The sequence below is a fragment of the Agelaius phoeniceus genome, chromosome 2, assembly GCF_051311805.1.
Source record: "Agelaius phoeniceus isolate bAgePho1 chromosome 2, bAgePho1.hap1, whole genome shotgun sequence".
Classification (NCBI taxonomy): domain Eukaryota; kingdom Metazoa; phylum Chordata; class Aves; order Passeriformes; family Icteridae; genus Agelaius; species Agelaius phoeniceus.
In genome coordinates, this window is record NC_135266.1 from 11591341 (window position 1) to 11618096 (window position 26756).

A 26756-nucleotide genomic window follows, 5' to 3' on the forward strand; every position below is an offset into this window, starting at 1 on the left:
ATTTCACTTCTTCCTGTATTTGCACAGAACCCAGGGACTGCAAACACAGGTGATATAAGGATTCAACGCTCATACTGATATCAACCTCTTTAATTTGGCTGGGGGATTAATTTCCTCTGTGAGAAGTTTGGTTGGCTGTTACTGAATGCCAGCTGAGGCAGTGAAGGATGGAACAGGCAGGAAGTGAAGCCAGCTTTCCCTTGGTATGTTTGCTGCTGTCTTGCCTTAACTCCTTTTTGTTCTTGTGTACCAAAAGTGACATAAGCCATCTCTGTCACAGCAGACCATAAAGTGTAGTTTCCTACACCAATGAAACTTTGTAGTTATGTCACTGGCCCTGCCATTCTAACCATTCTGTGTTCTGCCCCTCAAAATATTCACAAAATATGTTCACCTTATTTTACATGCTGGTAAAAAGCAGCATTACCACTCCAAAAAAATGTACCACACAATTTTAGCTAAGTCCACAGGAGCAATTTTTCAACATTAGCAACAAGTAAAGACAACAATAGCATCCAAGTAAAAAATAAAGCATATAACTAATCTTCATTAAATCATTTAAATCTCCTCTTTTCCTGAAGAGCTACAGTTCCTGTTATCACATTAATTTACAATGAATTTAGGACTCCATTTGCCTTTACCTCTCGTGTTTGAAAGCAGACTGCTTCTAGTGCAGCGAAGGCAATGTGGTTTTTATTTGTAAACTGAGTAAGGCCACAGATGATGCTGTTGAAGAGAGAAAAAACCCAATTAGGACACTCTTCTTTATCAGACATAAACCCACACCTCACACCTAGGTCCTCTTCAAATCTCACTCAGTTCTGTTGTATGAAGACTACTTTTTTAATATTAAAAAGCTTGGTTTTTTAAAATCTAAACTCTCTCATTTTTCTGACAAGGTGCTTTCAAGAGTCCAATCAATACAGTTGCCGTAAATCATCTGTACACACACACAAACACTCCCACAGGGAAGAAAAAAAAAAGGCTTAAGAGAAAATAAAAAGGCTTGATTGAGGTTGATTTCTTTTTAAAACAATAAAAATGATCATGAAAATCTTAATGAATTCTATAATATTTTCAGTTCTTAAGGAAAAGCTGTTATGGGTCATTGCTGTTCTCTAAATGGTTGAAATTGTTTTCAGATCTAGTCTGATAATTAGTTGCTTCTGAACCTTCAAAGAGATTTTTGGGTATGGGAATTATGCTACATCTAACTATGAGTAAGCTGAATTCTGCCAATATACTCTGAAAAGCAGAGCAAATAACCATCTTTTATTCTATTTCAACAGCTGAGGAACAGCACAGTACTACACAGAAATACTGCTGGATACATGCAAGTTCAAAGATATTAAAGGACATTTTTTATTGTTAGCATTCCAAAGATCAGTTTTTAACCATTAAAAGTAAAGTATTCTGATATGAAAAACTGTAAAAACATCTAATTCAGAGATTTTTCTTTTTCCTTAAAGAAAAAGATACATACAAGAAGCATCTGAATTCTAAAAATGCAACTACCTGAAACCTTGGGAACAAGCTAGCCTTTAAGACTTCTTTTCCCACTCTAGGAAAGTTGTTTTTTAATTATATTTGTTATGCTTCCATGACTGCTATGGCATGTTGTGATTCCAACAACAGTAGGCAAGCTCACAACAGCAAAAAAGACAAAATCTATTGCTTGAACTATTACCAGGTGGTTGAGGCTGAGCTACCAGGAAAGGGGCTGTAAAAAAAGGAGTAGAAAGGACTTTGCAATAGACTGGAAAGAAAGCGCTGTACAAGGGGAAGGAGGCCAAGTGGGAAGGAATTACATGGCCTGAAACTGAACTCAAAAACATTAATAAACACAAAATTCTTTCTTTACTACTTTTGTTGCCTGACAGTTCACAGGAATGCAGACCACTTCTTTTACTGTAGTGAGATAAAAACCCTTTCAAAACCAGAAATTTTTTTCCCTGCCCCATACTGGTTTTGGTTTTTTGGGTTTGTTTTTTTTTTTTTTGAGGAGGGGGACAAGGAGAGGAGAGGAGGATCAATAGCTGGGCTAGCTAATCCTTCCTTTGCTCCCAGTAGCAGTTGCTGTTTTGATCAGGTTAAATATAGAACAGAAACACAGCTCATGAAAATACCACAGAGAATAATGTATCTGGGCACATCAAGGCAACAAAAAGGAAAATTTCACATACCTGGAAGGAATATTTGTAAAATTATTAAATCCCCCTGCAAGTGCAGTGTTCAGTCAGATCCTTACCCCCTTGCACTGGGTTCCCAGTATGGTGCATACAGTCCTGAAAATGCTGGCACAAAGTAGCAGCCATAGGAAGTTCCCACCTCTGCAGCCAGTTTTTCTAATACACACACAAAACACTTACTTAGCTTTTCACAACTATACCAACACTTAAATACATCACTAGAAGTGTTATTATTTAATCAAGAAAAATATTCAGGATATCTTGGGTAGCTAAAATTTAATCCAGCCATGTATACAACTAGGAAATAAAACTAATGCTGGCACTCTGTGCCTTGCTAACCAGTTTTCCTTTTGCAACAATATAAACAGAAGATGGACCATAAGGAGTTGTGGGAAATGCAAAATGAAAAATCAAAACTGAAACCCAAAACTGTGCACTCAATATTCTGACCTGGATTTTGTGAGGTTTTCAAATGTTATCTATCATGTGGATAAAGAATGCAACCTTCAAAGCAATTGAAAAGGTCACACTTGCATTTAAGTCAAGGCAAGCAAGTGAAACTGGATCAAGACCAAAGGGAGTTAAGAACTAAATTCCCATTAATTTCAAATGGATTTAGAGCTCCAAATTGTCAGCTTATGTATTTAATCACAAAGCCAGCTAGAAGGAAATCTGAAGTTTCTTGATATGAGAATAATAACTGTGGATATATGAACTCCTCAATACCAAAATATTTGTAATTAAAAAAAAAAATTAAGACATTTATAATGACAAAAGAGATATTGCTAATGAACAGCTCTTTCCTATAACAATAAAGGAGCATTTTCCTTCTGCTTTTGCAAATTTCTTTTATTTGCATTGATCAGAGAAACATAGCAGTATAGGAAAGAAGTAGTAAAACATCTTCAAGAAGTCCTTCTAAATTGATTCTTTCATACAGACTCCACTTAAAAAAAGGAGTGAATGCAGAAGGAAAGACAAGTTCAGTGAAACAGGAAGAGATGATGGAATTCCTACATGACTTTAATAACACTGACAAAGTTAAAGGTCCTGAAACTTAAACCTCCCAAAGGTCTTGACAAACTTGTGAAGAGGTACTGTAGTCTCAACAAATGGCTAATTTATGTGATTTAATTTATGGCTAATTTACTTTATATTCTTCTGTATGATCTTCACAGCTTTCTTTCAGAAAAACAGACTGATGCTCTAAGTTTTTGCTGACTCTTTGAAGTTTTACATTAAATTTTAATTCTAAATTTTCCTACCTTTGAATAAAATATCAATTTATTAAAAATATGTAGTTAATTTATTTTCAATCCTAAATCTCATTAAATCAGTCACTTTCAAATTTTTGCCTTTGCATGTCTCTGACATTTTTTATTTTCCAAATTTTGATATGTTCCTAGTTTTTATGTTACAATCCAGTTTGTTTCAGCTCATCTGAATTAGAAAACATCAGCTACACAAATGCTAAAGGATTACTGCATTCTCAGCCAAAACAGATTACCCTCCTCCTCATCTCTTTAAGAGGCAACTTTGCAAACTGAGATCCCTAACTCAATGGATATGAAACCTACAACATAAATATTACATACACTTGCAGGGCCTCAGGTTTTCACGTTTATGACTAGAATATGTAAGTTTAGGATCAAATATATGCTGGTTTCTGTAATACAGACTTAAATACTCTTGGCTCTGGAAACTTCAACACTGCATAAAACCAGGAGATGCTCTGCAACTATAGTATCTTCCTGAATATCTGCTTGCCAGGGAAGCTACTAATAAGTACAGATTGCAACAGAACAAAGCTGACAAAGCCTTTCCAAGACTGTGTTGGTAGGCTCTATGAAATACATGTATCAACAACAGTCAGCTCATGGATGCAAAGTAAATTTTTGTTGTGTTTAAACACGGCAAAATATATGCACCTTCCAGCTTTTTACTTAAGTATTTTGAGCTTTCATTCACCCATAGAGAAATAATGACATTGGAAAACTTAAAAAAACTGTCCAGCTCCATACTCACCAACTTCCAGTGAAGACTTAGCAATACCCAGATTGTCCCTCAGCCAGCGAACAACAGCCCCAGCTATTGCAACAGATCCCTGAAGGAAACAAAATCACTTCTTTAGGAGACAGCAACTGGTAGCTCTGTGCTGCTTTTAAAAAGCCTGGGGAGGAGAGGTCGCTGTGGCCTCCCCCTGCAGACTCACAGTCACAGCTCACAACCAAACCACAGAGTTTCTTGGCATTTTACCATGTAAAAAGGGCAGCCTGTTACACTGACCCACCTAGGAAAGGTGCATATTGTCTGCTTTTTTCCATAAGGGGAAGTTACAGTGACATTTCCTAAGTAGTCTTCTTGTCTTTCTAATTTATGTCTTCTGAATATATAGTTATGAGGTTTAGTAGCCTCAGACTTCCTTTCCTGACACATTAATATTTTTATGTTTTGATTTTAAAAAACAAGACGAATTACATCTAGTCTAAATACAAACATCCAGAAAGACAGAAAATTTAGACACTTGTGCATTTGCCAGCAAAATTGTTCTGTTGCCTCAGCAAATGGCCCTGAATGGCTTCATCACATCACAGATGGATGGCATGGCTCCCATCTAACCCCAAAGCCAAGTCCAGTAGACCAAGTTTCAAGTAAAAGAGTAGCAGCTTTATATTTTCATTCCAAGCCACTGCTAGAAGGGGCAGGGGTGTTTTCGAAGCAGCTGGCTATTATAAGATACCAGTTTGATTAAAGGAAAAGGCTGAATCCACATTTTCTGTCTCTCTGCAGTGTCTCAACCAGCAGACTGTAGGTGATTCTAGAATGGACAAAGCACACTTAATAGCTTCTGTTGAAGCCATGTTTTCAGACAATATTATTAAAGACTTGGAGATGAAGAAGAAGCAAAGTGCAGGTGTTTCAGCATGCAGGAATTCAAATCACTCTCAAGACAGTTTCAGTTCTTGCTTTAAGAACAAGAGTTGAAAATAAAACAAACCTCTCACACACCCACACAAAATAAAAATCCCAGAGTTTGCCAGGTCATGGCAAATGCAAGATTCACTTTCCTCAGGGAAGGAAAAGGAAATAAATGCAGCCTCCCACATCCTAATAAAGTACCATAAGCCACAAAATATTCTCACAGTGAAGAAAATCCTGTGTTGTCTTTCACATGGAAAACACAGTCTGTCTACAAAAGCTCAATATCAGCATTCAGTGCATGTGATTTGAGAATAATTATTATATTACAATACTTAGCACATTAAGCAACACAGATGGAAGAATAATAATTTTGTTGTTCTAAACAAAGCTTTGGCACCAAATAGGTGCTAAGTTGATCTGTGCTTCAGAAGCAGAGCTTTAGAACAATGAACTCCAAAGTTTAAGCATAAATACAATTTTCTATATAATTTGGATGCCCTTAGGCTTGTTTGGAGAACTGAGAAACTAAATTCTGTAAGTAAGCACCTAAATGAAAGAGGTAAAAAACCTAAATTATTAGAGGATTTTTTTCCCAGAAATTTGAGTCACATTTTTAGAAGTTAGAAGTAAAATCCATTAGAACAAAATAAAAAAATTAGCTACGACTTTATTATGAGGTAATAACTAAAACATTAGTACTTTCTCCTTCTTTTTTTAAACCTTTTTTAGTATTACAAAATTTATGGTTTTTTATTTATAGTACTTATTAAAGATTTGAGAGACTGAGTAACAGAAAAAATGTTGTAGCCATCTAGCTCTGAAAGTATAAATGATGCAATGAAGAAATATTTTTTATTAGATTTCATGACAGATTTGAGACAGGAATAGCCAAAACCACACGGAAGCCTTCAGGCACACAAGCATAACACAGAACTAGTTTCATTTCTGCACAGCTGAGGACACCATAAAAATACCAGATAACAGAAGTAAATACGGACATATATCATTACAAAAAGGAAGAAAGTACTGAACTTACCTCTAGTGCATAAAAAGCAGGTTTGTCTTTGCCCATTTTGTAAGCTATTGTGGTTATAAGACCATGCTCAGAAAACACAGACTAAATGGGGAAAGGGGAAAGAAAAGGTAAAGCATGAACAGAGGCAGAAAATACTTAAATAAAAACATTCAAATAATAATAAACAAGGGACCAAACCTTCAAATGAAATATGTAAAGTTTAAACAAAGTAAATTATCAGTAACTCTAAATAAACCCCTAAGATAGAACACTCAGATTGCTGGTGCTAATTCTTGTTTCCACAAGCTGCTGCAGATCTTTCCATCTTTCTTATAGAAAAGAATTGGGGGTCTTTAGGGGGAGATGTAAATGAGAAGGAAGCCACAGTTTTGTACTATTTATTCAACTCCAACTACAAAGAAATGATGACAGAAAATGAAGACAAGAAATAAAACAGCCAAGACAGGAAGAAGGCACAAGGTTAAATAACATAACACTTAATCCTGTCTGGGTGACAACAAAAAACATATACAAGGGAAGAGCAAGAAACTTGTTAAGAAAAGTTCTGTTTGGAAACTTAAGGAGGTAGGAAATGGAGTCTTACAGAAACACCATGAAAAAAATTACTACTTTCATTCTTTCAGATTTCAGTATGTGCTTTTCCCTTTGTCTGGCAATATAATTTTTGTTAGTAAGTCTAAGAATGGCTAACATAGAGTTGTGTTTCAGAACTTAAATAGATTGTGAAAAACAAAAAAGCAAACAACTCAAAAATGCAACTGACCTTCTGACCTGTGTTGCACAGCAAGAAACAACCTGTTCCGTACCTAGTATGAAAACAAAGCAAAGTTAAAACCAGAATGTTTAAAGAATAACCTGTTACTGCAATCCATGAGTCCCCTGTGAAGAGTCAGGACACCACTTTTTGACCCTTGAAGGTTTTGCTAACATTAACTGATGATACAACTATCCTCAAAAAGTTGACCGGAATGCAGCCTGAAGCTGAAAAATCCAGTCACATGTCTTTCTCTCTCTCTCTTTTGTCTAACACTTGATCAAGGAGAGATATGGCTGAAAACTAAGTGTAAATTCCTCTTTGGTGGCAGTGTTTACCTACTTCAATTTAAGCTGATTATGAGATCAACTTTATAAAATAAATATTTCACAATATTAAATGGGAAGTTTTAAGAAACTTTGCTCCTGTCACAAAGAGGGTTTTCTTTAGACATATCCCATTCAAAAATTTCTAAAAATGGCATGTTTCTCATTTGAAGACCAAATCATATATGTGCATGCACACACACTTATACAAGAACACAGTTTAATATAAGGAGTACAAAATACTACAAACCACTCCAACTTACTCTCAAGAAGTTATTCTTGAGAAAAATATTCCTTACCTTTTAAAACCCCTCAAAACTAATACCTTAAACCAGTCCTTCAGTTATATTTGGAAACAGAAATAGTAAACCAATAACAGAAATGAATTAAAACAAGATAGACTAATATGTAACCATACCTGTGAAACTCCCATACTTGAGTGTGTATGTCCCTACATGCTTAGTTAAGCACCTGGTTGTACATGGAACAGAAGCTGTCTCATTTCAGCAGACAGCTTCTCCTCCAATGATTTTTTGATTATACCAGTTGCCTGATTTAACTGATCTGCTATTTTAAACAAAGGACACTAAGAGGCTGAGAATCAGGAAAAAGCAAACATAAAATTCTCCACTCTGAGCTAGACATAAAAGCAAAACTAAGCACTGCAATTGAAATGGACCTTTCCTATCTAGCAAAGGTGTGTCATTCAAGTCAATGCAATCTAACTGTACTGTATTTGCTTAACCTTAGGTCACCATTTAAATGACACTGCAACTGTTTTAATCTGTGTTTTGAAGAATGTTAAAATGAAAACCCCACTGTCACATAGAGATTTTCCTCACAGTGACTGTATTCCAAAATATACCTCACAAGCCATGTAACTTTAATATCTTTATTACTTTATATAAGAGTCAAGACATGGTTTACTTTGTGGGTCAACACACTCAAAAGGTAGATCTGTAATTACACATTAATTACAAAAGAGTTTGGCAGTTGCTTGAAAGAGAACATAATACTAAATTCAAAACAGAGCAGGGTGTTTATCTTATTACTTTCCTAATAACTTACGTGTTTTTTGCTTGTCCATCTTGAAAGCACATTTGCCCAACAAGAGCAGCATGCTGGTCACCCAAGCACTGAAAGTGAGAGATTTTTTCCTTTAGCAAATGTCCTCACATGAATTTCATATTTGTCTATAACTCTAATCTATTGGTAGCACATGGATAGTTAAAAGCAAGGAAAAACCTACAGAGAAAAGCTATGCTTTTTATTACTCTTCCCTCTGTAAGAACTGCAAATGAAATGTGTTGTGCTACTTATGGTGAGTAATTTATATAAATAGAAACTAAAATTTACTATTTTTACACATGTTATTAGAAAAAACTGAAAATTTGCCCAGCATTTCTGGATTATGTATATACTTTTTTTATATATATGAAGCAGAGCTTGATTCCATTTTGTAATGTTACTCATTTACTCAGAGATACCAAGTTTCCAACTAAAGCTCTCATTTGTATTTCCACAGCCAGACCTTAATAATAATGGATCAAGCCAAATAGTGATTCATCTACAGAAGTTTACTTCCTGTTTAACCCGAAGAAAAAAACTAAAGACTTAATTCACAGCAGGATTCACTCATCCTTAAAGCTTTTTCCTGTGAAGTTATGTTCATAGAGTTCCAGGTTGTCATGCCAGAATCTACGCTGAAGTAGGACCTACCCCAGAAATTGGTACACCTGTCAAAGCTCCAGATTCCTGTATTGCAAAAAGAGAAAGAAAAACTCAGAGTTAGTTTTCCATGACTAGAGTTGGAGGCAATGAAAAATAAGCTAAACTTCTAATGCTCAAAGGAAAACAAAGAAGGGTCATGAAAGCAACACGGCTTAGTTCAGGCGTACACTTTGTTTCAGCTTAATGCAGCTCATGTCTAAACCACTAAGAAATGAAGAGCAGGAAGTTTTACAAATATAGTTTATGTGACCTCAAAAGTTCCTAGTATAAATTTTCTTGAAATAGCACTATACAGAAAATCCAGTTCAGTGTAATCTGTGCAGTAAATGCCAAGTGTAAAATGCAAAAGTGCAAAATGGTAAAGTGATCAGGAAAAAAACATGGCTGTGGTGACATCCTAAGCAAAGGGAGATGCCTGATGTTAAGATACAGCATTTTAAGTCTCAAGAAGGCTTTCTTCTAAACACTACCAGAGTTTTCATTTACATTCCTGTTACAGAATCATAAAATCATTTAAATTGGAAAAGACCTCTTAGATTATCATGTCCAACTGTTAACCCAGCACTGCCAAGTCCATCACTAATCCATGTCTGTAAGTGCCACATCTATACATCTTTGAAGTACCTCCAGGGATGGTGACTCCACCACTTCTCTTGGCAGCCTGTTCCAATATTTGACAAGCTGTGAAGGCTCCTGTTTTATCACTTGTTACCTAGGAGAAGAGACTGACCCCCACCTAGCTACAAGATCCTGTCAGGCAGTTATAGAGTGGCAAGGTCCCTTTCTGAGCCTCCTTTTCTCCAGGCTAAACACCCCCAGCTCCCTCAGCTGCTCCTCATCAGCGCTGTGCCCCAGACCCTTCCCCAGCTCTGCTGCCCTTCTCTGCACTCACTCCAGCCCCTCAATGCCTTTCCTGTAGAGAGGGCCCAAAACTGGACACAGGATTTGAGCTGTGGCCTCACCAGTGCTGAGCACAGGGGGACAATCCCTGCCCTGGTCCTGCTGCCACACTATTGCTGATCCAGGCCAGGTGCCTTTGGCCTTCTTGGGCTCCTGGGCACACCTGGATCATGTCCAGCTGCTGCTGACCAGCACCCCCAGCTCCTTTTCCTCCAGGTACCTTTCCAGCCACTCTTCCCCCAGCCTGTATCTCTGCCTGGGGTTGTTGTGACTCAAGGGCAGGGCCTGGCACTTGTTGAGCCTCACAGAATTGGTCTCAGCCCATTGCTCCAGCCTGTCTAGATCCCTCAGCAGACCCTTCCTACCCTCCCAGCAGATCAACATTTCTGCCCAACTCAGTGTCATGTGCAAACTTAGTGAGGGTATCCTGAAAAATTTATTTAATTATTTAACTATTTTCTGACAATTTCTACTTGTTTCCTTAAATTGTTTTTTTTTGTGCAGTCGTGAAAATGAATTTTCAGTAAAGCCATGCAAGTGTATTTCCAATCTGAATTATTCACATTTTAATTAACTGTATTTAAGGTAACTGTGTTTATAAACGCACTAAAAAGCTCTACATGAATCTGATGTTTAGCTACCATAGAATTAATATTTTTAGAGAAAATGGACAGTTTTTCTCATTTATAAAATGCTATAGCTAACATTTATTAGCCAGTAGCTGTATTTTTTGGCTCACTATAAAATAAATATTCAACAGTGTGGAAATTAGGACAAACACATACATTGAGATCACGTTTTAGAAATAATTTTGGCATGAACTCTAATTTTTTTATCTCAGATTTGGAAACACACAGCAAATTTATTGGCCTAGGAGTGCACTTTTTCTAATCCTTAAACCAATGAAAATGCACAGCATCTGAGCAGAATGAGTAAGGTGGTCAGCCTAATGGAAGCCTCTACTCACCCGGCTAGGACAGATTTTCTACAGCCAGCAAAAGGAAGAAAAAGAAAAAAAAAATGGAAAGGGGAAGAGAAACAGAAGTTCACATTTAAAGTGAAGAGCAATTCTGTTCTGGTGGTCAGGCAGTATCTTTTTCCATTTACCTTGCTCATTCATCTTAATACAACTCACTCTTATCCAACCTTCACATAAATAAATGTCAGCAATGACTTCTAGTGGCATTTCCATTAACACATTAGCAAAAATATTTCAGGGAAGTTAGAGTTCTATTAAAAAAAAAATCCATCTTGTAACTTGTCTTCACTACAAAATACATGTATTCTTATTAACGATAACTAAAATTACCAGAAAAAAAGAATGCAAAATCCCAACATCCAGTTTATCCAATCTTGAAGTTCATTAATTAGATGCCACTGTATCAGAAGAATTGGTGCTGCATTAAAATAATCAAATACTCAACTTCCTATAACATTATATAACAGTAGATAACAGTTTACTAATCATAAACCAAACAATACTGGTCAAGAAAAAGCCATTAATCCTAATCTATGGAATCTGTCAAATCCAAATGGATACAGTTCTATTTTTACATCAGGAATTTCACACAAATACTGGAAAACATACCATCACACCATAAATCTCAGAGGAGCTTCGTACATTTGGAAGTATTTCCATAGGAATTTCAAAGAACCTGAATACAACAAAAAATAATGTATATTATATAGTCAGTGCTAAATCAGAAAGCATTTTGCATTTATTTTCTTAAATAAGTTTAAGCATAACGAAAAAAACTATAAAAGGGACTTTTATTTCTAGGTTTTAATCTATATGTTTTTTCACTTGTTACAGTGGACACAATTTTGGAGGAAAACAGCATATATTTCAATCTTTGAGGACCTATCCAACTCTTTTACATAGAAATTCATGCCTCTTCCAACAATATCTTAATAATACACTTGTTAGTAAACTCGAATCTCCAATAGAGACACTATCATTCCAGCTGCTGTACAAATTTGATTAAGTAATAAAGACACTATTAAATCACAATATTCTGAGTTGGAAGGGACCCACAAGGATCTGAAGTGATTGGCCCCTACAGGGACTGAACCCACAACCTGGGCATTATTAGCATCATGCTTTAATCAACTAAGCTAAATTGTTTCCATGAACCAGGCCTCCACCTACAGAAAGATTCTGCTACTTTTATTTAATCCAGACCATAAACTGCACATCTGGAGAATAATGAATCTTAGTTATTAATGTCAACAGCAAATAGAACAGTACCTGTTGATCTTAGTTTAGAGAAAAGATTCTTACCTTTAAACGAGTTAGAAACTATTTAAATAATAGCATTACTGAAAAACTGAGCTTACTTGCAGAGGTCAGGATCCCATTCCAAGGAATGAATGTTGAACAACATTGTTCTACTGGCATTGGTGACATCTGTACAGTGAATGCCTCCATTTGTTCCACCTGTCAAACTCTGAACAAAAAAGTCACAGCATTTGTCAAGGAGAAATATAGGCTTACTCCAACAAATTACAAAAAAATTTCAAGATCAAAAAGTTTTCACCTTGGGATTAGGAACTCTGGTATTTCTGCAACAACTAAACAGGCAGACCTAATACACCTTTCTAAAGTCCAAGATTTTTCTGAAAGTGTAAGCAAAGTTTTACAGCAAACTATAATGGTAAACTACACATAAGACTCAAGAAAAAAATATAATGGTATAGGGACAGTAAAAGTTCATCTTGCAAGGAACCTCATTGGAATTTCTTTAGTAGCTTTTATTGACATCACCGTGTTATCAGTGGGCATCAAGTATCACATGCATGGAGATTTACATGATATGGGAATTTATTGTAAGAAATACAAATACATACCCATATAAGCCATGAATCAATAGTCCCAAACATAGCTCTTCCATCCTCAACTGCTTTCTTAATCTCTTCCACATTATCCAAAAGCCACCGAAGTTTCACTGCACTAAAGTAAGTGCTAAGTGGAAGACCGGTCTTAAACTGTAAAATTAAAAAAAAATAATTTAAACATCATGCAAGTATCTTTTCCATAAATACTGTAGTTATATGAAAAAATGGTGATAGTAAGGGAAAAAGAAAATACATAAAACTCAGAAAAATTCCATGAACTTCTGTAATTATTTAAATAAGTACTAAGCATACAACACACAAGTTGCACACAAACATCAAAATCAAATGACCAGTGCAATAATAGATAAAGATCAAAGCTGATCTAAATGCAGTTCAAAGATCATCTACGTGGAAAAAGTTGTTTGCAGAAGGCCTGTCTTATCTAGGATATCTCCATATGACTAGACAATAAGTAACAACAACAAAAATGGGCAGGACAACACAGGAAAGATGAAAATTGCACTCTACTAGAACTTGAAAATAAGTAAGTTTATACACTTTTTGACATCCATTTCCTGCCTGTAGAAAAACATATAATATAAAAAATACATACTATTTACTGTATTAGTAAAGGACAACATTAATCAAACAATTGTGACACTTTTTTAAAAGCATTTAGTTTTCAATTTGTTATATATATGTTCACAAAAAAAGAAAGAACTTGCTCTTTATGAATGATCTTCCTTGTTCTCAGATTGGATGCAATTAATTTCAATATTAAGGCATGAGAATGGATAATACATTTCATACCAGTAAATCATTTCCCTGCCTTTTTTTCTACTTGATCTTAATTTTTGTGTGTAATGTTTATTTTATATTGGCTAGATAGCACAGGATTAGGTCTCACTTCCGTAGTGAGATATTAAATAAGTGTTAAACATTTATTTTAAGGAAATTAAAAATTTTCTAGTCTCAGACTGGTGTCTTGCGCTCAGTTTTTATTATTTGACAAGCTAAGAAAGGACTAGAAGTTACAAGTGACTTTGTTTAGGAGAATTTTAAACACATATATCCAAAACATTATACATTGCAGCAGGTACCATTTAAATGTTTGGAATGTCTCCTACCTTTGAAAAAGTTTTGTTTTTTCCAGGAATTCTTTTAAGAAGATGTTCAACTGTTGACTGGGTTCTCAGGTCAAGCCACACTAAAACCATGAATAAAATTAATTGATCATGTGATTTAATACACAAAAAGTGACATGTTCAGCCTGCTTCCATGAAACCACAGCTCTTGCCAATGAATTCCTGTCTATTTTTATCTTTTCATGTAGTTGAAAGAATATTGTATTGCCATTGTATTTTAAAGGCACTGTTGTAAAAATTAAAATGGTTAGATAAATTAATTTGATTTAAAAGAACAAATGATTTGAGAAAGAAGCAGGATTTTCCACAAGTAGGGTATTTACTTTATCAGAATACAAGCAAGTGACTACTGCTACTTCACAGCAGATGACTGTGATTAAACTAAGAGGTTAAAACAAATAGCAGGCTGATTATTTACTATTTCTATGTAAACTTTCTACTAAAAGACTGTGTTGTAGTTATCAAGGTATAGCTGGGTTTAAGATAAAGCTGTTAACTACATTTATTTGATATAGAAGAGTCCTGGTTTTACGGTCATACTAAATCAAACTATATCTGGCTCTTGACCTAAAAAACCAAGTCTAGACAATTACCATTTTTCAGCTGACAATATCTGAAAAGCTAAGTTGAAAATGAAACTCTGAGTATTAATAAGTATTCATTAAGTCATCACTAATTAAACCTACTTAACATTATTTTCCTTTAAAGTTAAATCACCAGCACCCTGAAAATTTCAGACAGTGATTGGATGCAAGTCAGAGCATTTTGTGCATGGAACTCCTCAGGAACGTAGTGGGGTTTTTTTAAAACCAATAAAGTGATTTAAGTAACAATTTTTATGGAATAAGCTTTTTTAAACTGCACTGGTGTGTATGCAAACACACATTTTACAACACAGATATCAAAAAAATCCAACAAATTAGTAGGCTAGGCCACAGCCAGATTTGCACAGGAAACTACAAAAGCATTTTTTCCACAACATGATCATATTATGATATTACATATTCAGAAAGCATAGTTACCAATAGCATTATAAAGAGGTTCTCCAGTTGTCTTGTCCCAAACCACTGTTGTTTCTCTCTGATTGGTGACTCCAATGGCTTCAGGACAAAACAGAAAGTATCCTTTTCAGAAGGTTTGTTTTCCCCTTTTGGGGGGGTGAGGGAGGGAATGGAGAGGTGGAGAGGAGGGAGGAACAGGTAAGCAGAAGAGGAAAGTAAATGGGAAATAAAAAGTTTCCAATTTTTTCAAGGCATAATCTAGAAATATTACTTCTAAGAACTCATCTTTGCTGATTAACCTATATGCTCTAAACCTCTCTCTTTTTCAGCCACAAACTGAGACAGCAACAACACTGACAGGGGAAAACAGCTTTCCTAAATTAAAGTTCTAAACTTAATTTCAGAATTTCTTCATCACTTGTCTCTGTGATTTTACAAGTCAGGTTAAGTCTACTTTGTAGATTCTGCATTGCTAATACACACACTTATTTTATTATTCCTCCCCAAAAAACTATTTTCAAATACAATTTAACATTTTGTTTGAGGCTGGCATATGCTGCCACCTTTCTATTTATTCACTTAAAAAGCATGGTATCTGAATTGCTCAACCATAGCATGCTAAAGCCCTCTACCCATAAGTACCTCTTATGTTAGCGATGTCTATGTTCAGTTCTCTCATTTTCTCACAGGTCCTTTCCACACATTCATAGACAGAGTTTAATATTTCCTTTGGATCTTGTTCCACCCATCTTTAACAAACAGTAAACACCAGTTAATAAAAACGTACATAAAAAGAAAAAATAATACTAGTCTGAAAAACAAGCTGAGCATTTTAATACAAATATAGCTACAAAACATGTTTTACATATCTACAAAGAGTTTTGTTTTCTTCTATACAGAGGGCATTGGCAGCAAATGGTAGGTCATTTAGGAACGAACAAACAAACAAAGAAAAACTCAGAAAACAAAGGAAGATATTTCTATGACCAAGCTGAAGACTGTGATTCAAATGTAAAAATTACCAGTTTTATTACCTTAAATGAGATGTTAAGTCTCATTTAAACTTTAGTTTTAAACTTCAACGTTTAGACGTTAAAGTTTAGATGTTAAATATGTAAATGAGTGACCAGAGCCAAACACCAAGTACTTTTAGTTCTGTAACTCAGGCACGTTCCGGACACCCAGTGGGAGCTATTTCATGCCATTTTTTCTGCCCAGTCTTTTATAGCAGTTGCTGTGCTTCTAAGAATTATTAATCAGCTTCAGTTTTGATGACTCATAGATAAAAATTCATATGCTCTACCAAACTCTACACAAATGAAAAAAATAAATTAAAAAAAATCATACCCTTCTTTAGGGAATTCTTGCTTTAGTTCCACTTGATGGTGACTCAAGAGCTCTGCTGTTGCTGCATTAAAAACCTGCAAATTAATGACACAATTGAATTTTCTATGAGCACAGAAGTTTATACAACAATAATTAACATTTATTATTTTGAACAAATGCAGTGCTGTGACAACAGATTTTCTATTGTCAACCCCAACATCTATATAACAAGAATTCAGATATATACATTTTTAAAATTAAGGTAGGCAAAGATTATTTTGGCAAACTTTGCTGTCACTATGTCAATTTTAATTGCTTTTTTTTTTCCTTAATGGATCGGAAAAGAACCAGATTTTTTCCTGTGGTGGTTATAGAAGTTAGACTCCTGATGCATATTAGAATATTACTCAGTAAAATACCCACTGTTGTTGATAATAGCATTTCTTTAGCTCTTGCTGTGCCACTCTACTGCCAGAGTTATCTGTGTGTTTTCTTGGGTTAGCACATTTTAGGAAGAGTGAAAATCTATGGCAAAATCTATGGGACATCTGTGTGAATAGATCTATGTGAATCTATGGGAAAATCTATGACAAAATCTATCAAACTAAAGAACAAGAAAGTACCTAGGCAAAACCCATTTTTTTTCAAAACAAACTAAAAGTACAGAGCTCATGAACAATCTGACAAGAAAAGTATGCCACTGCAGCAACACAACCCATCAAAAAGAGAACATGCAGAAAAGTAACTTAAATTTGGATACTCTACAATAAAAACCAGCAGAGTAGAGAATCACGAGTACTCTATCAATGGGTGTTCTCAAGGAATCCCAAGTTAGAGGTGCAGTGGAAGCTCATGGAGAATGCACAACAAGCCTCATTAACCAGCAGTGGCCTGTTCCCAAAAGGAATCTCTGCGAGGCCAAGCTAGGGACACCCAGTGAAAGATTCAGCTGAAGTGAACAGTGTGTGAGCCAGAGAGCCTGGCTGGCCAGTGGTGGCAGTCCTGGGGGAAGGGCTCTTTCTCCACAGCACCACACAGAATCTTTTGAGTCAAGAACCTTCTGGGGCCTAGAAAGTAAAATCTAGCAGCAGGTTCAGGTGAACTGCAGAACATATCAGTAGGACACCATCCTAACTTTTCATGGCAAGCAGAGCTGAGCCAGATTTAGAAACCACTTGCATGCTAAAGAAACAAAATTCAGTTATATCCGTCCACCCTCTAGGATACAACTGAACCTATTCTGTACTTGTTAATGCTCTCTTTTCATACCACAGATTTTAGGGGTTTCTCTTAAAGTTTTTAATCCATAAACTCTTGGTATCATCTACACAGTACACTTTACTCAGAAACTATTAGAACAACTCTGACAAAAAGGAGATGAAGTTCTGATTCTCTAGAGCATTTTTAGAGTGAAACTTTGAAGTTTAGAAACATTTGACTTATATATTAGAACTGCAGAATAATTCAGGCTGAAAGGGACCTTGAGAGATCTCTAGTACAACCTCCTGCTCAAAGCAGGATCAGCAATGAGATTAGATCAGGTTGCTCAAGAACTTTTCTAAGCAAGTCTTTAAAACCTCCAAGGATGAAAACAGCACAAACTCTGGAAAGCATTGAAAGCTCCATTGTCCAGAAAAGAAGTCTTTAAAAGGTACATGATCATTATTTTCTATGATCAGCTCAAAAGATGACATAGAAAGAGCACCACTGAATCATTAGTACTTTATTTACTTATCTGTGTTTCATCTACCAGCTCAGGCTTTACAGGAATCTATCCTATTAAAGAAAAAACTCTGTCAGTACTACACATTTGGAAGCAACCTGCATAATGGGATATGGATCTCAAAATGCTACACAACATACTTAATGGAGAGGTTGTTTTGCATGTAGGCAGTAAGATTGCTTTACTAGAAATTGCCTTCCTGCCAAAAGCATATTCAAATTTACTAGGTTTTTAGAATAAAGACAGAGAGATAGAAGACTTTTTATTTAACCTGTATGTTAATATGTTATGTATCTGACATACTAGCAATGTTAAATATCATGTGGTAATCATTCACCACTAATCATTCAGTATTTCTTGAATCAGAAGGTAATGCAAAGGATTCCTACTGGTAGCAGGAAGCACATATTCAATGAGACAAAGTCATCAAGTGAATGTGGAGTGTGTGGCTTGCAGACACAGCAATAAGCTGTGACAGGAACACATTTTCAATGGAAGCAATAACTCTATGAATGCACAGATTTTTTCATATCCATAGAGAAGAACTAGGCAAACACTGCTAATCCATCACAAACAAACCTGCAAGCTTCTGACATTCTCAACAAAAGCAACAGACACTCCCTATTATTCAGGGCAAGGGATTAAAAAGTTTCACTGGGAGCAATCCCTGTTTGAGGCCAGGCTGGACAGGGCCCTGTGCACCCTGGTCTAATGGAAGCTGTTCCTGCCCATGGTGGGGGGTGGAACCAGGTAATATTTAAGGTCCCTTCTGACCTTAAAGAATCATTCTATGATTGACTTCTACACTGATAGACAGAATTCTGATATGTGGAAAGATGAATGAGTCACTAAATTTAAACATATAAAATTATATCTAACATAGGGAATAAATAGAACATATGGGACCTCAAAGCCTTTCTTTCCCACTCCCTCCAAAAAACCCACTACTGCTGTCAAAAAAATTCCCTATGCTGTCCCTGTTTGACAGTGGAGAGACAGAAAAATAAATGAGAATAAGTAGAAATAAATCAGATAAGGTCAATACATCCCTGTTGAAACAGGTTTGAAGTGTATACATCCCTGTTGAAACAGGTTTGAAGTGTATTTCTGTAATTTATTGGGACTAGAGGTTTTCAATCCTGTCATATTCATTAAGAACTGATTCAAGTTTATGCTACTGACCTCTCAGTTGTGCGTGGGGAAAGCCAAAGTCAGCTTTGCCCTAATTTTATCAGCAGTAGTAATGAAGAATTGTCTAGGCTATTTGGACTTGTACAGCTGTTTTGAACAGAGATGAAAGTGAAAGCCACCAGATGTGTACCGAATTCTCTAGGGAGAGATTAAAGAAAAGGAATAAATAACATCCTCCCTCTACTCCCAACAGAGAATCAGAGCCTGAGCCTTGAGTCTTAGGACTGCAGAGAGGAAAGGCCTACATAGATGCCCTGTATGTGAACAAGCAGAGAGGCACAGGGGCTGATCACCCAATTGAAGCTTTTTATAGGGTCTTTAACATAATACATCACATCACATAAAGGGGTACAGTTACATATTATTACATATTATTGTGTATTGCATTTATGTTTTGTTGTCTTAGTGGAAAAGAATTAATATCAATGAGTTGTAACAATTTTCAAGGAATGAACAGAAATATGAGGCTCATGGAAGTGATGAAAGAAGCTGCACAGCTGAAAAGACAATAATGAGAACAGATTTTACAAGTGACTTTTCATATCTCTCGATCTTTGTCATGTAACTCTGCCTGCAGAAAAGCTATTTCTGTTATGCTGTGCTGTATCTTCATGAGTTTCTGGCAAGCAAGAACAGTCATGGCTTTGCAGGCAAACAAGTTCAGAGCTGGAGTTCTGAAATTGCATCGAAATCAACCCAGCTGTGGCAAGGATAAGAGACAAATAATAATTTCCCTCTCAATTATTTAACTAGGAGTAGCACAGTAAGAATTTATGAATAAGTCCAAGTTTAAAGCCTCCTAGAAATTACCTTTCTTGGAAGGCTCATGACGAACAGATTTCTGTCGCCATCTAGGAGGTGCTTACAATTATGGGATTTAAAAGTAAAACTACACTATATTTTAAGTGATTAGAGCTAGGGGGAAAACTGTACTTACAGTATTTTTAACCCTTCTTGCAAGTTATACAATCAAGTTTTTCATAAAAGGTCATGTTACTTCAGAAGAGGGGTAAAATGAATTCCCCTCTGAAGAGAAAGCTCAATGGATATGAATGTTTTCCTTACCTAAAATCAGGTTTTGTTTATTGAAAAGAATGCTTACAGTGTGATATAGCTTTATTTGATTGTTTCTTCTGGAGACAAAGTAAAGGAAAAAATAAATATTTTGCAAAGGCAGAAAAAAAACTGTCCTGTGTCTGACTGACAAACTTATAACTTAAAGTACTGTGTAGGTACTTCAATGTGTCTTTCAATTCTTGCTGTTCCTGGATAAAATGACAGAAACACTGTCCAGCAAATACCTTTCAAGAGATCAAACAATGGTTCAGCTGGCCATTAGCTCCTGATCCTAAGACTTTTCACAAAAGAAGTTATAGTGCATTATTATGATTCTTGAATAATACAAAATGGAACACAAGAGATGAAAGTATTTGATGAAAATATTCAATGAAACATCTTAGCTAGAATTCAGTCATCTGGGTACACTTATTTAGCTTATCCAATTTATGTTCCTGCTTGATATTTTTAAGAAAATGAGCTTTAAGCAATTGTCTTGTGAGCACTGTGCTCCCCCTGGTAACTCTGAATCTTGTTCAACCCAACCCATGTTCAACCCAACTTAACAGAAAAGTTCCAATCTCAAAAATAATTGCAGCTCATTTTTCAAAATTAGCTAATAAAGGTAAAGATCCAAAAGAGGGTCTGTGGAGGATAAAGCTACAGCATAAAACTACCACTGCATGTGTGCTGTGTGAGAGGCAAGGCTAAAGAAGGAGTGACAGTAACAGAAATGCACCTGAGTTCTGGTGCTCCTTTAGCCTCTGTGCTCACACAGCCCCCTCATTCACAAGCAGGAGAGACAAAACTTGTGTCTGCACAAAGGATAATTTACTCTGAATCTCAGGAGGTCCTCCCTGCTCAGGTAAGCCTGAATTTAAAACCAGGCTGTTCAGGGCCTGTTTTAATCAGGCACTGAGTGTCTGCAAAGATGGAAATTCCACACACCTTCTCGGCCCCGGATCTGGAGCCCTCCCAGTGAAACATTGTTTCTTTACATCTATTGGAGATCCCACACTTGCTGCAGCTCCTGTTCACTGCCCACTGTCTTTTCCTGTGCATGTCTGAGAAAAGGCTGGTTCTGTGTTCTCCACAAACTGTGGAATGAGGACACCCCTTAAGCCTCTCTTGTGAAGAAAGAATCCCTGATCTTCCAACCCTCCTTCCATGGCCTTGTGCTGCAGCACAGGGATTCCTCTGGCTGGATGAAACCCAGTTCTTCCAACGCTCATCTTCTGCAGGGTCCAACATCAGACCCAGTGTTCCAGATGCTGCTTCCTAAGTGCTGCACAGATGGCAACAATTACTTTCTGAACTTTTCTCAATGTGCACCACCACAAGGATGCATTGCTCACATATATCCAACTTGATGTCCAGCAGTAGTGTGTCTTTTTTCATGAAGCAGCTTCTTAGCATTCTGTCTCAAGTGCTAAACTTTGTTTAACTGTATGAATATTCTGGCAGGCCCCTTCTCCAACTGGAATTTCAGTCAGCTGGCCACCCCCATCAGAGAGAACATCCCAACCCATCCCCATGGCTGTCCAGGAAAACACAGAGTATCAGCCCTCACTACTGACTGTTATGGACACCACTGGTAAATCTGCCGCCTGTAGTTGTAAATTTACACTCTGGACTGCTGACACTGCTCTTTGGCCCCATTGGACCAGACAGCTTTTCACCCAGGAGGACTCTTTAACCTACTCAAAATCATATGTTTTCCACTTAAAAAGTTAGATAACAGTTGCACTGAACTACTGAATACACAAGTGCAAAGCAAGCAGCAGGCTGATTTTGACTTGTGACTTGGTGAAGACAAAAACTATTGGAAACACTACATTAAAAAAAAAACTGTAGAGACATCACTAAGAAACGTAACAAAAATAATTAAAAGCAAAAGATCAACAGAGCCAAGGAAATAATTTAGGTACAGACAACAATACATTATATTCTGGCTTAAAATATTTCAAGGCAAAATCTCTATTCCAACTGCAGCAATCCTTTTCTTGCACAGAATTCTCCATTTACAGGTGTTGTTATCTGAATGACTGAGATGAGTTGTAACAGATCTCTGCACATTTTGCCCACTTCTCTCCCTATCCCCTGTGTTCTGATTTAACTCAGTGATCATGCATCTTATTTGCTCAAGCCCATGTAATTTTATCATAAAGACATGATCACACTGCCAAGTTTAAGACAATGCTGTCTGTTGACATGAATTGAGAGACACTGAGACGGATACAAGAATTTAAAAGTGGCAGACACAATATACTTCTTGAAAAAAACTAGGAAGCAATTGAATCCTCTTGTAGGCAGGCAAAATCTCCCCACCTGCATAAAAGCCATTGATGAATGTATGTAGTGTAAGAAATTCCTCCTAAGAGGAACTTGTAAAAACACTTGTAAAAAGAGTTCAAGTTTTACTTCTACCAGTGTTATCCTTTGAGGATAAGAAAAAAGTTAACTTTTTATATACATGAAAGCAGATAGAATGTATCTTAATGCATTACAGGGACCTTCTTCAAGTTTGTTCCCAAAAATGACTCCTGACTGGCATCCAAGACAGCTCACTGGTGTCATTTGTCAGTCTGGAGTTTCTCTCCGCCCCCAGAGCTGTTTTCTCATTTGACAATCGCATGAAGGTCGTGATATTGAGTAATAATGGTAACATAGGTCAAGAAGATAGTCCAGTCTCCTGCTTCATGAAGGAACATTTCACACGGGGGAAGCAGTAAAAAAAAAAAGCAGCAAGGGCAGACCAAAACATTTATCTTCCCAATTCATACTTTGCACATTTGACAACACTTTATATCTAGTAAATATCTCTATTCCATGGAGGAAATTGTCATAGGCCTTTAATTAAGTCAAACTACCATGACTTAACTGACTAGGGGACAGTACATTTGCAGAGATTTGCAAACCAGAAGTATCTACAGTAAGTTTCATATACAACATTAGTTACAGCCTATTGCATAATACAGAAATAACTAGATCCTTCAACTAAGGGGTCAAATATATGATTAATATATTAATTCTCCTATCCTTAAACTTATCTTTCCCTAGTGTTTAAACAAATCAGTGTTTCACAAGGTGTGCAGGTTCAGCCACCTGAATACCGACAGTGCCCAAGATGCACTGACATGAGGGCTGGAGCTGCAGCAGTCGCTCCAGCAGGCCCCGGGCAGGTTTTAGCGGGGAACACAGCGGAGTCATCGCATTGTTTGAACACAGCTAATCACAGTCAATCAGCTCGCATGGATCTATTTCCCCGCTGCCTCAGGACCTCGTCCATTTGATTCCATTCGGGGCGAGGTACCCGACCGATTGAAAGCCTGACAGATTGCAAGCGCAGCCTGCTCGGAGCAGTGGGATCCCGCAGTCCCCTGGAGCAGCAGCAGAGCCACTGGTGTCGGGCTCGCCCCGGGACCGCTCCCCTCGGGACGGACGCTGCCCCCGCGCCGCGGCGGGAACGCGACTGAGGGACAGCGGCGGATCCGGCACCTCCGGGCCGAGCGGCGCCGCTTCTCCGGGAGACAGGAGGCTGCAGCCGGGACAGCGCAGCGCAGCCCTGCGGGCCCGTTCCCCTGCCCTTCCCCAAGGGCACGGCAGCAACCCCCGCCGGGATGGAAGGGAGTGAAGGCGCGGAAGCCGCGGCTCCCCTCAGGCCGCGGGGGCGCCGCCCGCCCCCGGTGCCGCCCCGATCGCCGCGCTGTGCTCACCAGGAAGCGGGTGGAGCTGGTGCCCTGATCGATGGCTCCCACCAGCGGCCCCAGCGACGCGGCCATGGGGCCCCCTCAGCGCCCGCTGCGCTCCCGTAACGGCCGCGCCGGCGCCGCGCGGGCAGCTCGCGGCCGGCGGCGCGTGGCTGCCGGGGTGAAGCCGGCGGGGGGGGCGGGGCGGGGGGCGCTGCCTCGCGCATTGTCAGCCCGCAGCCAATCAGAGCCCGGGGCGCGGCGGGGGCGGAGCTCTGGGGGCGGGGCCCGGCTTGCGGAGGGGCGCGAGAGGGGCGTGTCACGTGACGAGCGGCGCGCGGCGCGCCCCCTTCCTCGCCCCGCCCCGGAGCCCCTGAGGCGGCGGCGCGCGGGCGGCGGCTCGGGAGGCGGGAGAGTCCCGCGGGTGCTGAGGGCAGCGCCGGCCGCTCTGAGGGCAGCGCTGCTGGCTCTGAGGGCAGCGCTGCTGGCTCTGAGGGCAGCGCCGCTGGCTCTGAGGGCAGCGCCGGCGGCTCTGAGGGCAGCGCCGGCGGCTCTGAGGGCAGCGCTTCTGGCTCTGAGGGCAGCGCTTCTGGCTCTGAGGGCAGCGCCGCTGGCTCTGAGGGCAGCGCTGCTGGCTCTGAGGGCAGCGCTGCTGGCTCTGAGGGCAGCGCTGCTGGCTCTGAGGGCAGCGCCGGCGGCTCTGAGGGCAGCGCCGCTGGCTCTGAGGTCAGCCCGGGTCGCTCCGGGAGAGCAGCGGGAACTCTTTTCAGGTCCCTTTTTCGGGTCACTTGTGCCTTGAGGCGGTGTTCCACGGAGCGAAACGTGTCCCGCTCGTTATCGGGGAGAGGGGAAAGAAACCCCCCGCTCTCTGAGGCGGGACTCCGCTGGGGAATTGCTAAGCCTGGGTGTCCCTTGAAATTTTTTGTTCAGAACAAATGCTGCCGAGGAACTGTGCAAGGCTGTGATCATGGGTGACCGAGATATGTTCTACGTATTTATGATACATCCCCAAAGCGGCTTCTTTTATCTTTTAAATATTTACCCTGCGTCATGCAGAGATACTCCTTGGCTTTATAAAAATGGAATCTCGGTCTTCCTTCCTTTACTGGTTGTTGGTAACTTGTGGTTCCAGAAAAACCACTGGTGTTGTAAGAGCCGGGCCGGAATTGCAAAAGCCAACAATGCTGACTGAAGGGCCTGAAAAGTTACTAGTGACACACGGTGCCAGTAAACCAGCCCCCACAGACACCATTAAAAAGATTTGCCTTTGCCATTGATTCACGTTACTAGTAGTTGTCCAAACTTGGGGTGTTTTGGTGCAATTGCTCCGTGATGAGCAAAATCTGATTGCTGCCACTTGGGAAAGCTTTGCGAGATACCTTACCCAGCTCTTTCATTTTTTTGCTTGTTAGTGCTTCAGCTGGCATCGAGGAGCCTTGGATGGGGTGTGAACAGCACTTACTGCTCATGTGTAATAGCAGGGGATTTCATTGCAGCCCTTAACTACAGCAGCTGAAATGAGACAAATACAGTCTTGTGGTAAGATCCATATCCACATTTTCAAGACTGACAGTGAAGTAGCATGTGGACCACTTGCCAAATATTATCGAAGATTTTCTATTATTCTTAAATCTTATCACCAAGACTGGTATTTCTTTTTTTTCTTGGAACCTAGCTATAGTTTAGCGATCATCTTGCTCAAGAACTTGCTGCAACCCTTAGAAAAAGATCCACCAAGTTTATCCTAGGTCATAATAGTCCCTCCTGGCTTTGTCAGAGATCCCCCCTCTACTTCCTCTCTTGTCACAGTGAGCTTCTACACTAAAGCCAAGAACTACAGTTCATCAGGAAAACTTATCCAAGTCTACATCTTCTCCATGTAGATTAGGAATTCAAGGAATTAATCCCATGGGATCTTAGTTAAATCTGAATTAATCAGTATAATTCCTAGGAAAAGTGTGGGGTTTGTGTTATTTCTCTTTTCTCTTTTAAAAGCTGCCGCATTGTGTTCTGAGTGTATTTTAGCTCAAGATAGGATGTGACAATTTTCAGCAAAGGTTGAGGTCTCTATAGATCCAAAAGGGAGGAAGCAATATCATGACAGACATTTATGCAAAACATGAAATGCCACTGTACTGTTAAGGATTACTGAGTTACAGAAATTCTCTAGAAGGTGCCATTTCCTTAGGTGTTCTTTAGCAATGCCTGTGAATGTTTACAGACCAGGAACAGGAGAGGTGACAGCAATAACCTGTGATATTTCCTTAACCCTCAACAGATATGCAAGACAGGCAGAAGGGGGAAATAATTTAGTCCAAAACTAGAAAATATTGACTCAGGGAGAATAGTTTATTCTTCCTAGCCCATTCAACAGTGTGCTCTCACATTCCTATTCACTGTTTCAATAGAACATTTTTTTCTTGTAGTATTTATTATGCAATACTGATTGCAGAGTAGGGATAGAGGGTGCTGTCCCAGGGAAGCCTGCAGGGGAAGGAAGGGTGGAGCTCTGGCTGTACCTTTACAGTAAGATGGTGTGAGGCCACACTCGGCTGAGACACTTCTGAAGGAATTAGCTTCCTTTAAAGGAGGGAGTGTGGATATCCGTGTGGACTGACTTCTTCTGCTTCTGGTTCAGATCTCACTGAGGCAAGTCTACACAGTGCAGATCAAGTTGTTTGCTGTTCTGTTCTCCTGCTGAAGAACTTGCAAAACGAAAAAAAAAAACCAAAATAAAGCTCAAGTGCTAGTTGAGAGCCTTGTATATATTATTCTTGACAGAAGAAGAGATTGTGGAATTTAGATAGACTTGCTATAACAATTTCCAGCCTGAAATAATGGAAGATCTCATTGATTTTGGGGGACTTAATTATAAGAAAGTTGAATTCAGTTCCTCAAAATGTAACATTTATAAAGTTGCTGGTTATTGTCA

At 38.6% G+C, this 26756-nt stretch overlaps 1 protein-coding gene across 3 annotated transcripts in view; it reads right to left on the minus strand.

The window, feature by feature from the left end:
* Positions 1-24030, minus strand: part of GK (glycerol kinase) — a 34841-nt gene extending 10811 nt beyond the window's left edge. For 2 of the 3 annotated variants that reach the window (XM_077172062.1, XM_054654472.2), the window contains exons 1-16: positions 23852-24030; positions 16187-16260; positions 15482-15588; positions 14861-14938; positions 13821-13900; positions 12706-12843; positions 12196-12305; positions 11447-11513; positions 10826-10843; positions 8947-8982; positions 8296-8363; positions 6911-6953; positions 6148-6228; positions 4215-4293; positions 2249-2345; positions 642-726 (exon numbers count right to left, since the gene is read on the minus strand). In XM_077172062.1, the coding sequence (XP_077028177.1) occupies positions 642-726; positions 2249-2345; positions 4215-4293; positions 6148-6228; positions 6911-6953; positions 8296-8363; positions 8947-8982; positions 10826-10843; positions 11447-11513; positions 12196-12305; positions 12706-12843; positions 13821-13900; positions 14861-14938; positions 15482-15588; positions 16187-16260; positions 23852-23917 (1227 nt within the window). In that variant the 5' untranslated portion in view covers positions 23918-24030. The remainder of the gene's footprint in view (positions 1-641; positions 727-2248; positions 2346-4214; positions 4294-6147; positions 6229-6910; positions 6954-8295; positions 8364-8946; positions 8983-10825; positions 10844-11446; positions 11514-12195; positions 12306-12705; positions 12844-13820; positions 13901-14860; positions 14939-15481; positions 15589-16186; positions 16261-23851) is intronic. The other variant, XM_077172056.1, reaches the window with a different exon arrangement.
* Positions 24031-26756: the final 2726 nt, after the last annotated feature.